The 14,756-nt window shown below is 33.7% G+C and overlaps 1 protein-coding gene across 4 annotated transcripts in view; it reads right to left on the reverse strand.

Moving 5' to 3' along the window:
- LOC123561484 (uncharacterized) overlaps nt 1–14,756 on the reverse strand; it is a 310,602-nt gene that overhangs the window by 193,274 nt on the left and 102,572 nt on the right. Inside the window, exon 1 of one of the 4 annotated variants that reach the window (XM_053553142.1) lies at nt 5,003–5,640. The exons of the other annotated variants lie outside the window; for them this stretch is intronic. Coding sequence (XP_053409117.1) covers nt 5,003–5,072 — 70 coding nt within the window. The 5' untranslated portion in view covers nt 5,073–5,640. Of the gene's footprint in view, nt 1–5,002; nt 5,641–14,756 lie in introns of those variants that run through there. 4 annotated transcript variants of the gene reach the window in all.

Here is a 14,756-nt window from a genome sequence, read left to right on the forward strand (position 1 = left end):
GTTTTTCCTTTGCTTTGACCTGGTGACCTAGTTTTTGACCCCGGATGACCCAATTTCAAACTCATCCAAGACTTTATTGAGGGTAGCATTCTGACCAAGTTTTATTAAGATTGGGCCAAAAATGTGACCTCTAGAGTGTTAACAAGCCTTTCCTTTGATTTGACCTGGTGACCTAGTTTTTGACCCCAGATGACCCAATATTGAACTCATCCAAGATTTTATTGAGGGTAACATTCTGACCAAGTTTCATTAAGATTGGGCCAAAATTGTGACCTCTAGAGTGTTAACAGTCAAATTGTTGATGCCGACGCCGACAACGGACGACGGACACAGGGCAATCACAAAAGCTCACCTTGAACACTTTGTGCTCAGGTGAGCTAAAAAGTAATGAAATATTTTATCAAAGGGAGGAAATTAATAAACAAATGAAATGCATGACACTTATGGTACTAAAACAACAATTACACACCAGAAAAAATTAATTCTACTGTTGATACATATCAACCTAATGACTGTTGATGCATTTACCAATACATACCGTTAACTTATAACTTGGGCCTTGGTTTGCATTCTACAAGTCTACAATTGTTTGACACAATGTCTTGCAATGGTTAATATCAATGCCAACTTATTTAAATACACCAATGCATAATAAAGACACCAAAGAAACCCCAAAAATCTCCAAGAGTGAACTTGACCTTGGAGCTAGAGGTTTTGGTCTTGTGCATGACAAATCAACTTATTAGAGGAAATATTTGTGCCAAGTAATTTCAAAATCACTTGATGAATGGCAGAGTTATTGACCAGACAAGAAACAGACCAAGGTAACATTTAACCATAAAGTGTGACCTTGACCTTAGAACTAGGGGTATTGGTCTTGCACAAGACAAGTTGTCTCATTATGGTTAACATTTGTGCCATGTAATTCCAAAATCCCTTGACGAATGGCAGAGTTATTGACCAGACAAGAAACAGACCATGTTAACCTTTAACCTCTAAGTGTGACCTTGACCTTAGAGCTACGGGTCTGGGTCTTGCGCATGACACATCATCTCATTATGAGGAACATTTGTGCCAAGTAATTTCAAAATCCCTTGATGAATGTCAAAGTTATGCAGGTAAGCATCTGGAATGGAGTACATTCTGTATCTTATGATATCCTCAAACATAAACTTACTGATATTACCAATGACGATTATTAAAGCATGCACACACTTGCACGCAAAAAGAACGACAGCGGGTTCAACTATTTGAAGTTTCAAAGCCATATGACAAATAGATTAGGCAAAATATGGACTGGTATAAAAAATTTAACTGATTTCCAAGTCCAAAAAGGGCCATAATTCAGCCAAAATAGTTGACAGAGTTATGCACTCTTGCCTACAGATGGAAATCATGATGATAAAAAAGTGTTCAAAGTTTCAAAGACACATGTCAAATAGTTTTGAGAAAACTGAGACTGACTTGTACAAAACCGAGCCAATTTCCAAGTCCAAAAAGGGCCATAATTCAGCCAAAATACTTGACAGAGTAATGTACTCTTGCCTACACATAGAAATTATTATAATAAACAAGTGATAAAAGTTTCAAAGCCATATGTCAACAGTTTAAACAAAATATGAACACCGGGTACGAAAAACTTAACCAAGGTTTGTAAGTTAAAAGGGGCCACAATTCAGCCAAAATCCTTGATGGAGTTAAGTACTCTTGCCTAAAACTGGATAAGGTGATGGTACACAGATGTTGAAACTTTCAAATTTATCTCAAAAGGTTTTGTCAAAATGTAGACTGGTACGAAAAACTTAACAAAGGTGTGACGCCAACGCTGTAGTGAGTAGGATAGCTCTACTTATTCTTCAAATAGTCAAGCTAAAAATGTTTTTTATTTTGTTTTTTGTTGGATTTAAATTTTTGTTTATTATACTGACTTATTTTGTTGAAGCCGACTATATACCTAGCCCAAGTCAGTACATTTGTACCACTTTCGGTGTTACAATGAATGAGATCTGTTTTTTTCTGAGCTTATGGCAAACATAATTATTTTTAAACAAAACAGTTAGAAGATTACATGTAAGTTATATCTGAAATATCAAAACAGAAGTTTAACTGTCACAAAACACCAAATGAGCCATGCCATGGGAAAACCAACATAGTGGGTATGCGACCAGCATGGATCCAGACCAGCCTGCGCATCCGCAGAGCCTACATTAAGAAGATATCCAAAAAAGAACACATTGCTTTTCTTTCAATAATTATGTCACACAAAAATTTGTGTGAATAAGCTAATGAGAAATATTTGATTCAACTTAAACTTTTATTTCTTAATTATGTAAATTAGCTAATTTAATTAGTGATTAAGATGCTGGTATAGAACTTATTTAGTTCTCCACTTCTTAAAAATACAAACTTTGTTAATGAGATTATAACAAGATTTTCTTCTCACATGATGATAAATTATGATGTCACAATTAATGATGATCACAGGGTACTTTGTAGGAAATGCACCCATAATGACAATTGGCAATTTACGTGAGATTACGAAATCTCCCGATGCTACTTCGATTTTCTCTGGCTGCTAATGAAGCTCGTACAAGCCACCAGACAAAGAATGCCGAAGTTCTATATGGAGAATACCTAATGGCACAGAAATTACCAATACAGTGCAACCTCTGTAGAGCAACACCCTTAGGGGGATACAAATATTGACTGTTATTTAGAGGTTTTTGTTCTGGAGAGGTAAATTTGATAGTATATTTCAGCTTAGGGAAATTCTGATGATGTTGTTATAGAGGTTTTTGCTTAAGAGAGGGCCACTCTGGAGAGGTTGTACTGTATTTATTACGGGTTCATTACCTTAAGAAGTTTAAGTTGTACAATAAAAAGATGCTATAAATAGAATTTCGTAAGATGCAATAAATAGCAATAATATGCATCTATAAACAGTAACTATAGATATCCTTTAAAAGGATGTGTTTACAAAACAAATTTCAATAAATTTACAAAATTTTGTGTTTCACCATTCTGTTTCTTTCACTTGTCAAACAATGCTGTCTGTTCAAACATGTTTGATATGTAAATATTGCTGGAAAATAATGACTGGTTTCTTAAATTCAATATTCAATAGACATTTTATTAATGTTTTGGGGGAAATCATAGCATTTGGGAAAGCAATAAATGTTTACAGCAAAACTGGCCAACTTTGAAAGAAGTTAGTTAATGCGCCCTTTATAATCCTTGTTTGGTGATCTTAAAGTATTCAAATCATTCATGTAGTGTTATGCAAACTGGAATGGTCAGTCTTTTGGATGGCTTAACCTTTACCCTGCTATATTTCTAAAATTGACTGGTCCATTATTCAATTTGGGCAGTACCACTTATTATTCAAAAATTTAAAATCACTTGCCCTTCCTGTACGGAATAAAGACAGCTGTAAAATGAACTTGATTTTTAGAATAACACTTCTGTGTATAACAGTTATATGGATTGATCTGACAACCAAATTATTAGTTGGAAGGTGGTGATGACTTTGCCAAAATTTAATGAATTGTAACCGAAATCGATCCTCCTCTGTATTTATAATCATTTACCTGTGCATCAAACCAGTACTCCAATGCTTAGCAAAATGTTGTCAGAATAGGGCCATAACTCTGCTAAAAACTGATGAAATGTAACTGGAATTGAACTTTGGCTGCCCCATGTAATCATGTACTGGAGTACCAAAAATGAATTCTATTGTCCATTCATCCATTAAAGTGTTATGGAACTGACACTGATATTTTGCAGAATTTTTAGTTGAAAAGGAGCTATAACTCAGCAAAACTGAGGAGACTGTAACTTAAAACATACTCCACCTGTATCTTATGACAATGAAACTCAAAAATGAAATGAAGAAGTCGCATGCGGCAGTTTTGGGTAAAAAAAATCCCAATAATAGAATTTGTTCAAAGTTTGTATATTAACACTGTGACTGTCATGTTAGAAACAGATAATTATGAAAAAAAAATCGAAGGTCACCATTGTTCAGGAGTTATCTGCCCTTGAATATGTGAATTTGAAGAAAAATCCAGTTTTAAGGATAGATAACTCCTAAACAAGCATGGTGACCTATGATTTTTTTGCATTTTTCTGTTTCTAACATGAAACTGTTTTCATATACAAAGTTTGAACAAATTCTATTATTGGGAAATATTTGCCCCATCTCTTATAATACCAGCTGAACTTTAATATACTAACTCTGCTCTGAGACTGAGCCCGACTTGTTACAGTTATGCAGACTGAGCAGGATCAAAGTGTTTTTACCTAACTGTGACTGATCACTTATTTTGGTGAGATCTTGTGACAGCCTTATTTTAACTCTAGAATTTTTCAGCTAAACTTGATGATAGGGTACCCTCTTACTTTTAATGCTTATACACATGGTAAAGGGTGAACAGAAGTTTGTTCTTTTTTGGAAAAGTAAACAAATGTAGCAAAAATACAGAAAATAAGGCATTTACAGTTTTTCAGTCATGTAAATGAAAATTATGTTGAAATATTGCCCATACAGAAATTTGTTTTATTTTTGATTTTCTTACTGATAAATAAATTTTGAAATTCAAACAAGCAATACACTAATACTTTATAACAGATCCTCGTAACGTATAATATAAACTCTGAAAGAGAGTTTAAATTATACGTTATATGTAACATACTGCAAAATAAAGCAAATACGTTGTTAACATCTTCAAGTGAATTTTGTGAAAATTCCCATTTTCTGTAAGATTTTCACCACCGCCAACTCCCCCAATAGTATTGACCTGTCTGATTGTCTTTTGCATCCAACAAAGCGATACAGAATATTGCTTCACTGTAATGAATGTCTTTATTGAAATACACATTTTTACATTCAGTAATGTATGTATTTCTCCACAAGGAAATACTCCTTCAAATTTTTCAATATTACCTTTCACAAAACACAAAACGGTCAACATAACAGAAACTATAGCAACCCAAAGCAACTTACCTGAGAACACTTGTAACACTGTTAGACTCCATAACTTCATTTTGTCACACAACCATTCCCTAACATACATTCATATATCCCACTTTTCTCCTTCTTTCTCAACACTAATTTGTGGGAATAAATTGATCAACTGTTTTTTCTCTCTTCGTTGTTTTACTTTGTCACAATTTTACTACCCAAATTCAATACATTAATGAATTGTATATTTTATTTTCTTTCTTAAATGGTCAAATAGATGTTCTTGTTGTGATTTTTAATAGATTCTGACACATTTACTCCACAGAACGTAAGTTCTAAATCCCACTCCTTTCATAATGTCCATATACAAAAATCATTTTCCGACAAAAGTTCTATGTCACAGTTATTCCAATGCATTCTATCAATCACGTTTTTCTATCTCCTTTCTTATTTTGTTACAACCTTTGCCATTTCCTGAAATAGTCTATTATATATCTTATTTCTGTATAGCAGGTTCTCTCTCGAATTATTCCTTTCTTGGTACCCGTGTAGTTTATAGCACAGATTCTAATAAAGAATTCTTTTAAAATGGTGTTCTCTGGTGAAATTAGGCGCAAGATTTTTTTGTTACTTTAGACCATTAAAATGCATTTTGGATGGCTACTAGATGCCCTGATATATCATTTGAAGGTGAACAGTCTTTTAATGAGATATTCTCATGCAAACTTGAATGTCTAATCAGGCACTGTAAAATGTCAAGGTTATATCTTGTTTATATATATATATATATATATATATTTATATATATACACACACACACTGAAATAGAAAATGAAATCAATTTAAATGAAAAGATCAAGAACTGCAACACTTCTTAATTAAGTATCCTCTGATAAAAAAAGTTATTATATATATATATGGCTGAAGAAAATGTTTGAAAGTTTTTCATACAATTAAGAAAAGATGACTATACCAGTGTCTCTAGGCTGAATTAATCTATTTAAATTGTTATTCAATGAAATCACTCTTTATATTTAGTAGAAACTTTCACAGTGGCAATTATTTTTGCAACAAAAACAAAACAAGATTATAATACAATATAGCAAACATATTCTCTACATGTACAATAGTCATTTAACTTCTGAACACATTGTCTTCAACAAAAATGCTTTTATTTGAAAAAAAAAACAAACAAAAAAACCACTTTAACCCATCAACTTATTTTTGCAGAATTTCTTGCAATTATGTTAATTTTTTATGAATAAAAAGCCAACAACAAAAATCTCGGAAAACTATAACCTGCACACTTCCTAATTGTTCAACAGGTACAGCATGTTAAAACTGACTTTTTTGAGTTGTTTTTATGTTTATGAGCTGAAAACTTATCAGTCATGTTGAAACTTTCAACTGCTTCTTAAAACAATCTGTTCAATTACCAAAATGTGTTTGATTAATTGAATTTAATGATCAACATAATCAAGGAAGCCATTCATGTTATGCAATTATTTTGGTGATGTTCCAGATTCCGCAGAAAAGTAGATCCCATGATGGATTCCTTTTTTAAGTTTTAAATTAAAATTCAGTGCTTGCATTCTATCCAAGATGAAGATTTCTGCCTGTTCATACAAATCACTTTAATCCGTAATCAAAATCGATTTGCTTCTCCTAAATTTAAAATCTGTAATACAAAATAATAAAAACTACAAGAGTTTTAACCTATTTTTTACTTATACATAAATGTTATGTGTGCATACTGGAAGTTGTAACATTTAAATTTGAAAAAAAAAAAAAAATAGCAATTGCAAGTTTTGAAGTATCAAGTATTTTTTGTATATTTATTTCCTCATAAAATGCACAATTTTAACACCTTATACAGGTAGTCAAACTTTCTAAACTAACAAATCCATTTTCAACATAGAAACTATAAAAATAATGAATTTTCACCTATTCAAACACCATGTAAAGAATTCACTTTAAAGATGACAATAATTTTATGGTTTATACAAATAGTCTAACACAATTTCAGCACCAAATCCAGTTTTGACCAATAACATTTAACACTGTTACAATGACTTTGACACTTCAACAATACCACATGACAATTGTCCATGGAGACTGTTTTCAACTGAAACCACGGTGGGCTAATGACACTCACATTTACAGAGCGGACTCGTATTCCAATACCATTTCTATGGTGATCAATATACAACTAAACTGTGAACCGTTTTTCTATTTTACCAATTAGCGGATACATTGCAGCGGTATTCCTGATAAAAATCTCCATTTGAAATAAAAATCTGGACACTTAATTTGGGCGTGATCTGAAGATGATAATTTTCTTAAGGAAACCAATTAAATAACGTAGAATAAGATAAGTAAGTTCACTTATTAAAACTGCCATGTTTAGGATGTGATTTTACCCTCACATTAAGTGAGACAGCCGCTAACTTTTATACTGTAGAAGTCTCCAGGGAGTTTCTTTAAATCAGAAATCTCCACAATTAAATAAAAACACAAGAGAAATTGTAAAAACAGCTGATACAATATATGAGCCGTGCCATGAGAAAACCAACACAGTGGTTTTGCGACCAGCATGGATCCAGACCAGCCTGCGCATCCGCGCAGTCTGGTCAGGCTCCATGCTGTTCGCTAACAGTTTCTCCAATTCCAATAGGCTTTAAAAGCGAACAGCATGGAGCCTGACCAGACTGCGTGGATGCGCAGGCTGGTCTGGATCCATGCTGGTCGCAAACCCACTATTTTGGTTTTCTCATGGCGCGGCTCATATACTTTATCAAAGCAAATAATTCAGGGACTGATTTTCTAAAATCAAATGAATTAAATTGTTCAATGTATCCCATTTTTTCAAATAAGCGCAGATAATGGCAATATTTGATAGCAAAAATCGTCTTTAACTTGTTATTGTAGAAATTCAATGTTGTATTTACAACTACTGTGAAAAGAACTGTTTTCTATGATATGTCAATGTGTTATTTCAATAAAATGTGACATTTTATGGTTAACAATTAAAACTTCTCATTTTTCCTCCCTAATAAATTTCCTCAATCTCTTTCATTTTCATTTTTTAATTAATCTTAACCCTTAGCCTGCCGGTGGCATTTAGTGATTCTGGCTTTGCAACCAGTGCAGACAAAGATCAGCCTGCACATCTGTGCAGGCTGATCATGGTCTGCATGGTTCGCTGTTCAGTCAGTTAATTTTCAGTGAATAGTACCTCTTCAAATAATAAATGGTACTGCCCAAATTGAATGATGGACTGGTCCATTATAGAAATTCAGCAGGGTAAGGGTTAATTAACTAAACATAAACCTATATAATGGTAAACAGCATTCTGATCCCTGACAACAGACAAAGAGCAGGGGAGACACTCAGCACAGATATTTGGGCTACGGTGTCACTCTCAACAAGATGTATCTGGGTATAAAACATTGGGAAGTTGCGACACTGCACTGAAACATAGTGAAGTCAGGACACTTAGCACTGATTTCTGGTGTAATGGAGATGTAAAATAGGTATTTGGGTAACATTCATGGTGTCATTCAGTGCTGATATCTGGGTAATAATCATGGAGAAATTGAAACATTCAGCACTGATATCTGGGAAACATTTATAGTGGAGTTGAGACATTTGGAACTGATATCAGGGTAACATTCATGGTGACACTGGGACATACAGTGCTGATATATAGGTAACTAGAGATGCTTTTGAGAAAAGCGCATGTCTCCCACAACTGCCCCTATGAAAAATGTCTAGTTTCTCTAGATGGTTAAGACGAGTGGATCCAATTAGATGGTCTGGACGAGTGGATCCAATCAGTAATTCAAGGGCCATAACTCAAAAGTGCCTGGGTGGATTTGGCTAGTTATCGAACTTGCCTGAGGTCTTATGGTCAAACACATTTTGTTTAAGTTTGGTGAAGATCGGATGAGAAATGTTCGACTTAGAGAGCGACAAGAGTAAAAAGGCTGATTTTTCGGTAATTCAAGGGCCGTAACTCCAAAATGCTTGGACCGATTTGGCTAGTTATCGAACTTGGCCAAGGTCTCATGATCAAACACATTTTGTTCAAGTTTGGTGAAGATCGGATGAGAAATGTATGACTTAGAATGCGGAAAAGAGTAAAAAGGCCAATTTTTGGTAATTCAAGGGCCATAACTACAATATGTCTGGACTGATTTGGCTAGTTATCGAACTTGGCCGAGGTCTTATGGTCAAACACATTTTATTTAAGTTTGGTGAAAATCGGATGAGAAATGTTCGACTTAAGAGTGCGGACAAGCTTTGTGACAGACAGACAGACTGGAGTAAATCAATATGTCTCCCACACCACTGTGTGGTGGGAGACATAATTATCAAGGAGAAATTGAAACATTCAGCACTGATATCTGGGAAACATTTATGGTGAAGTTGAGACATTCAGCAGTGACATTTAGAAGTTTCATGGTGTCACTGGGACATTCACTGCTGATATCTGGGTTACAATCATGGCAAAATTTGAACATTCAGTACTGATATCTGGGAAACATTTATGGTGAAGATGGGACACAGCATCGATATCTTGATATTATAGTGAAGTTGAAATATTCGGCACAGATATTCCCTTTACATTCATAATGAAGTTGGGACATTATGCATTTGGGTAACAGTCATAGTGAAGTAAAGACACTTTGCACTGATATTATGGGTATAGATATCAGGGCAACAGTTATTGTGGGGTTGAAACACTCAAAGATATACCAACATCAATCAAAGCAAAATTCAAAGACTTATCACAGATATCTAGACAACAGTCATGTGAATCTGAGACACTTGGGAGTGCCATCTTCAGCACTGATTTTTGGTTAACAGTAATGGTGAAGTTGAGACATTCAGCACACTGATAACAGTTAGGTCGCAAAAGAGAAACTCAGCACAGATATCTAGGTAACAGTCATGATGCAGTTAAGACACTCATTACTGAAATCTTGGTAGTTAGGCATTCAGTACTGATATCTGGGTAACAGTCATGATGCAGTTAAGACACTCATTACTGAAATCTTGGTAGTTAGACATTCAGTACTGATATCTGGGTAACAGTCATGATGCAGTTAAGACACTCATTACTGAAATCTTGGTAGTTAGGCATTTAGTACAGATAATCTAGGTAACAGTCATGATGCAGTTAAGACACTCATTACTGAAATCTTGGTAGTTAGACATTCAGTACAGTTATCTGGGTAACAGTCATGTGAAGTTAAGACACTTATTACTGAAATCTTGGTAGTTAGGCATTCAGTACTGATATCTGGGTAACAGTCATGATGCAGTTAAGACACTCATTACTTTAATCTTGGTAGTTAGGCATTCAGTACTGATATCTGGGTAACAGTCATGATGCAGTTAAGACATATATTACTGAAATCTTGGTAGTTAGACATTCAGTACTGATATCTGGGTAACAGTCATGATGCAGTTAAGACACTCATTACTGAAATCTTGGTAGTTAGGCATTTAGTACAGATAATTTAGGTAACAGTCATGATGCAGTTAAGACATGTGCACTCATTACTGAAATCTTGGTAGTTAGACATTCAGTACAGATATCTGGGTAACAGTCATGTGAAGTTAAGACACTTATTACTGAAATCTTGGTAGTTAGGCATTCAGTACTGATATTTGGGTAACAGTCATGATGCAGTTAAGACACTCAATACTGAAATCTTGGTAGTTAGGCATTCAGTACTGATATCTGGGTAACAGTCATGATGCAGTTAAGACACTCATTACTGAAATCTTGGTAGTTAAACATTCAGTACAGATATCTGGGTAACAGTCATGTGAAGTATAGACACTCATTACTGAAATATTGTAGTTAGGCATTCAGTAACAGTCATGATGCAGTTAAGACACTCATTACTGAAATCTTGGTAGTTAGGCATTCAGTACTGATATCTGGGTAACAGTCATGTGAAGTTGAGATACCAAAGTTATCTGGGCAACCATTGAGTCATGGTGAAGTCAAGACACTCGGCAATGATATCGGAGATATTTTCCTTTTAGTTCCGGTATTGATGTGATTCATAGCCCTGACTAGTGTATGTTGGTCCTTAGATCTATAATGCTTAATTATTTGAAAAATTAAGCACTTTGGCGACTGGTTTCTAAAACCTGACAAGTAACAGAAGCGGGCAATCTGTCTATGATGTAAAGTTTAGTACACTATAAATGGATAAAAGTAGATGAATGGACAGTGAAACAGACAAACATCCATCACATCTGACACTAATCAAAATCTTTTTCACAATGCATCCATGCTTACAGTGCACAAAATAGCACTGAGAAAAAAACCCAATTATAACCCCATTGTTTTTTTTTCCTTAACTCTTTTTGTGGGGGTGTTGGAAAGGTTTCAGACTATGTCCTTGAATGCCAAAACAATTGCGATTCCAGCAAGGTTTCAATTTCTCAGATATTTTCACAGCCTGTAACCACTCCAAACTACATAATATCCTGTTCTTTACAAAGATGTCTTTTCTATTAATACAATTCATCAATATGTTCTCTCAAGCTACAGCTTCATAGCCGCAAAAGCAAATATATCACATTCTGCACAATGGGAGGCCCATGTTTTTATACAAATTATATGAATTTGATTTTTCTCTCATTTCTAAAAAATAAACAGGATAAAGTGTCATATATCAAATTATTCTATGGAGTTTCATTAAAAACAAAAATGTTTGAACCAAATATATTGTTCCATACAGTGAGATATAAAATAGGCTCATTCAACCAAAACCCGCATGTTTATTTAAAATACACAAAAAGAAACAAGATGGAAATAATTTTACAAATTATTAAAATTTATCAATCAATACATTTGAGATAATTTTATTGATGTCCGAGTTCTATAGAAAACTATGACAAACAACAACACCCAGTTCTCACATTTCTACAGGTATACAATTTTCTGGCCCTATTTTAATTGAAAGAAGTACTCACATTATATTTACTTTCAGGTTTATTATAACCAACTACAACAATATCATGTCAGATAAATTGACATAAACCTGCAGATATGCTTCAGTCAGTTATACATGTATCTTGCTTGGAAAGACAAGTTTGGAATTTGGTGAAAACTGACATTTTTCAGACAGCAGGCCATTTTAATGCTTTAAGCTTTACATTCTGAGAAAAAAATTCAAACAACACCAAAACATTGAAAGAAAGGGTTGTTTTTCACATGAAAATTGAACAGCATATAAAACATGTAATATATAGTACTGTGACTACAAAACAACTGTCATTATTTTCGTATATAAATTGAATTCTGGAAAAGGACTGCATGAAGGGGTACAACTTTCAGGCAGTTCAGTGCCTTTAAAAACTCACCATTTTCAAAGAACTATTACATATATGCATTTGCAATAATGTCCCAGTACTAAAATTTCACATTACTAGGTTTGTTTGTTTTGGGTTTAACGCCGTTTTTCAACAGTATTTCATTCATGTAACGGCGGGCAGTTAACCTAACCAGTGTTCTTGGATTCTGTACCAGTAAAAACCTGTTCTCCCCAAGTTAAACTGCCAACATCCCCACATGAGGTGGAGGACGAATGATTTCATGCACACTGTCTTTTATCAAATCGTCAAGGAGAACATACGCCCGCCCGGGGATCGAACTTGCGACCCGTAGACCGACGCTCTCCCTACTGAGCTAAGCAGGCGGGCTATTTAAAAACTCACCATTTTCAAAGAATTATTACCTTTTTGATGCATTTACAATAATGTCCTAGTACTGAAATTTCACATTTCTAGGTAGAACATAGCTTTTAGCAATTGTTTATTTTTTATTTCTTTACAAATGGCATTAATTTTTATAGGGGGACAAGTTTTTACAGAATATTTTAAGTATCAACCGTACAGGACAGTATGGCATAACATGATATGGTCGGGTAGACTGCTGTTAAAGACAATCTTCGTTGATCAAATATTTCTGTGTTTTGATCGCTATACTCCTAAATTGTAAGATTTAACACAGCTGAATCTAAATAGCTCTTTTCTAATAATTAGCAAAGAGTTTATACTTCGTTTCTCTATTTTTAGTAACAGTGACCCTTGATCTTAATGGCTTTTCGATGTAAGTTTCATTTTTATTAATTTCTATTTTAGTTACAGAAATGTTGACCTTACAGGTCCAGAGTCTAGCTGTACACTATCTATTCTATAACCTTTTAAATTTTAATTTTAATCACTTCATCCTTAACAGACCCTGTTTGTCTATTTTCTGTAAAAGTGATCTTAACCATGACTTTGTTTTGAAATTTATCACAAATGCATTGAAAATCTGACGAATACATATCGATATGTCTTGTACTGGATTAGAATAGTGCATATACTTTTTTATTAAATCAAACACATCCCTTACCACAAGGTCATCAAAAGTTGCATGCATTCCTAAGATAGCCACAAAACCTGTTCTGACTTCAATCTGCATAAAATTTTTTAGATATGAAACTAGGGTCTCTAACATTCTACACATATGATTTATGGTTGAGATGCTACAGTCAAGATTTATTCCTTAAAAATTTTCAGCACTATATATGCAGGTGGGGTATGTGAAACCAAAATTTAAATGGTAGTCAACTGAACAACCATTGCTGTTACTAATATCAAATAAAAATGCAATTATAAAACAAGAAAATGCTTTTGTAGAAAAGCAAATGTCTCCCCCAAAGCATAGTAGTAAAACCGTATTTTCCCCAAATTTTGGGACACAATAAAATAATTTTTTTTTTTTACTGTCCTAAGATTTAATTAAAAAAAAAAAATGTATAGAAAAAATGTCCAAAGTTTTCGAGACATTGATTTTACCTGGAATAATTAGAAAGGCCAAAAAAACAACAACAAAGGAACAAAAATATATACAAACTGTTGTCATATTTACCCCCAGGAATCATGTTAGTGCTTGTAAAACTACTGAGTCAACTAAAAAAATTTTGAACTGTGCCTAATGTCCCACCACCTGCAGAGGGATCAAAAGAATTGTGCAGCATATCAGTGGCCCATTCATAGTCAAAGATAAAAGCAGGAACACTGTCAGTGTGTTTTCCTTTGAAGTTTAAACATTTTGATTGACATGTAAAAGTGGTTACATCTCTGTCTGAGGCAAAATTAACTCCGCCTTCAAAAATTTGTGTATGCTGACAAAAAGTGGTTGGGATTTTAAGTTCACTAAAATAGGAAACATTATGAATCTAAACATTACGATTTTCTTTTCCCTAATTTGAGTCTTTGGATTAAATGGATCTTTAACTTTTATACATTTTTAAAAAAAAATTATAAATAAATTTTCAAGTAAGAAAAGCTTGTTTGCCTAATATTTTGACAAATTTACTGTGCTCTTTCCATGCCATTTATAAAGTGTCACTGCAGTTTTATCCTTGGGGCAGATTAAAAAGATTATGCAGTGACAAAGATTGAAACTAAAATTAATATTTGCTTGTATAATTGTTTGAGAAATTATGATTGTAATAAATTTAGGATTGTGAAATATATGCAGTTGACAGAATGACAATCAAATTATTGATTAAAATTATACAGCTTGTTTGTGAAGTTTGACAAGTGCATTATAACAGGAATATAATTACATTTCCCCTTGATTTTTCTTACTTTTTGTTGGTAAAACAATATTGCTTCACATACTGTCCGAACTTATAGGAACAGAAAAATACCAAAGAAATTTTGTCCCAAATGTTAGGTACAAGAAAAATAACTATTTTATAAATTTTGAGGGTGT

This window comes from Mercenaria mercenaria, chromosome 10 (assembly GCF_021730395.1).
Source record: "Mercenaria mercenaria strain notata chromosome 10, MADL_Memer_1, whole genome shotgun sequence".
Lineage (NCBI taxonomy): Eukaryota > Metazoa > Mollusca > Bivalvia > Venerida > Veneridae > Mercenaria > Mercenaria mercenaria.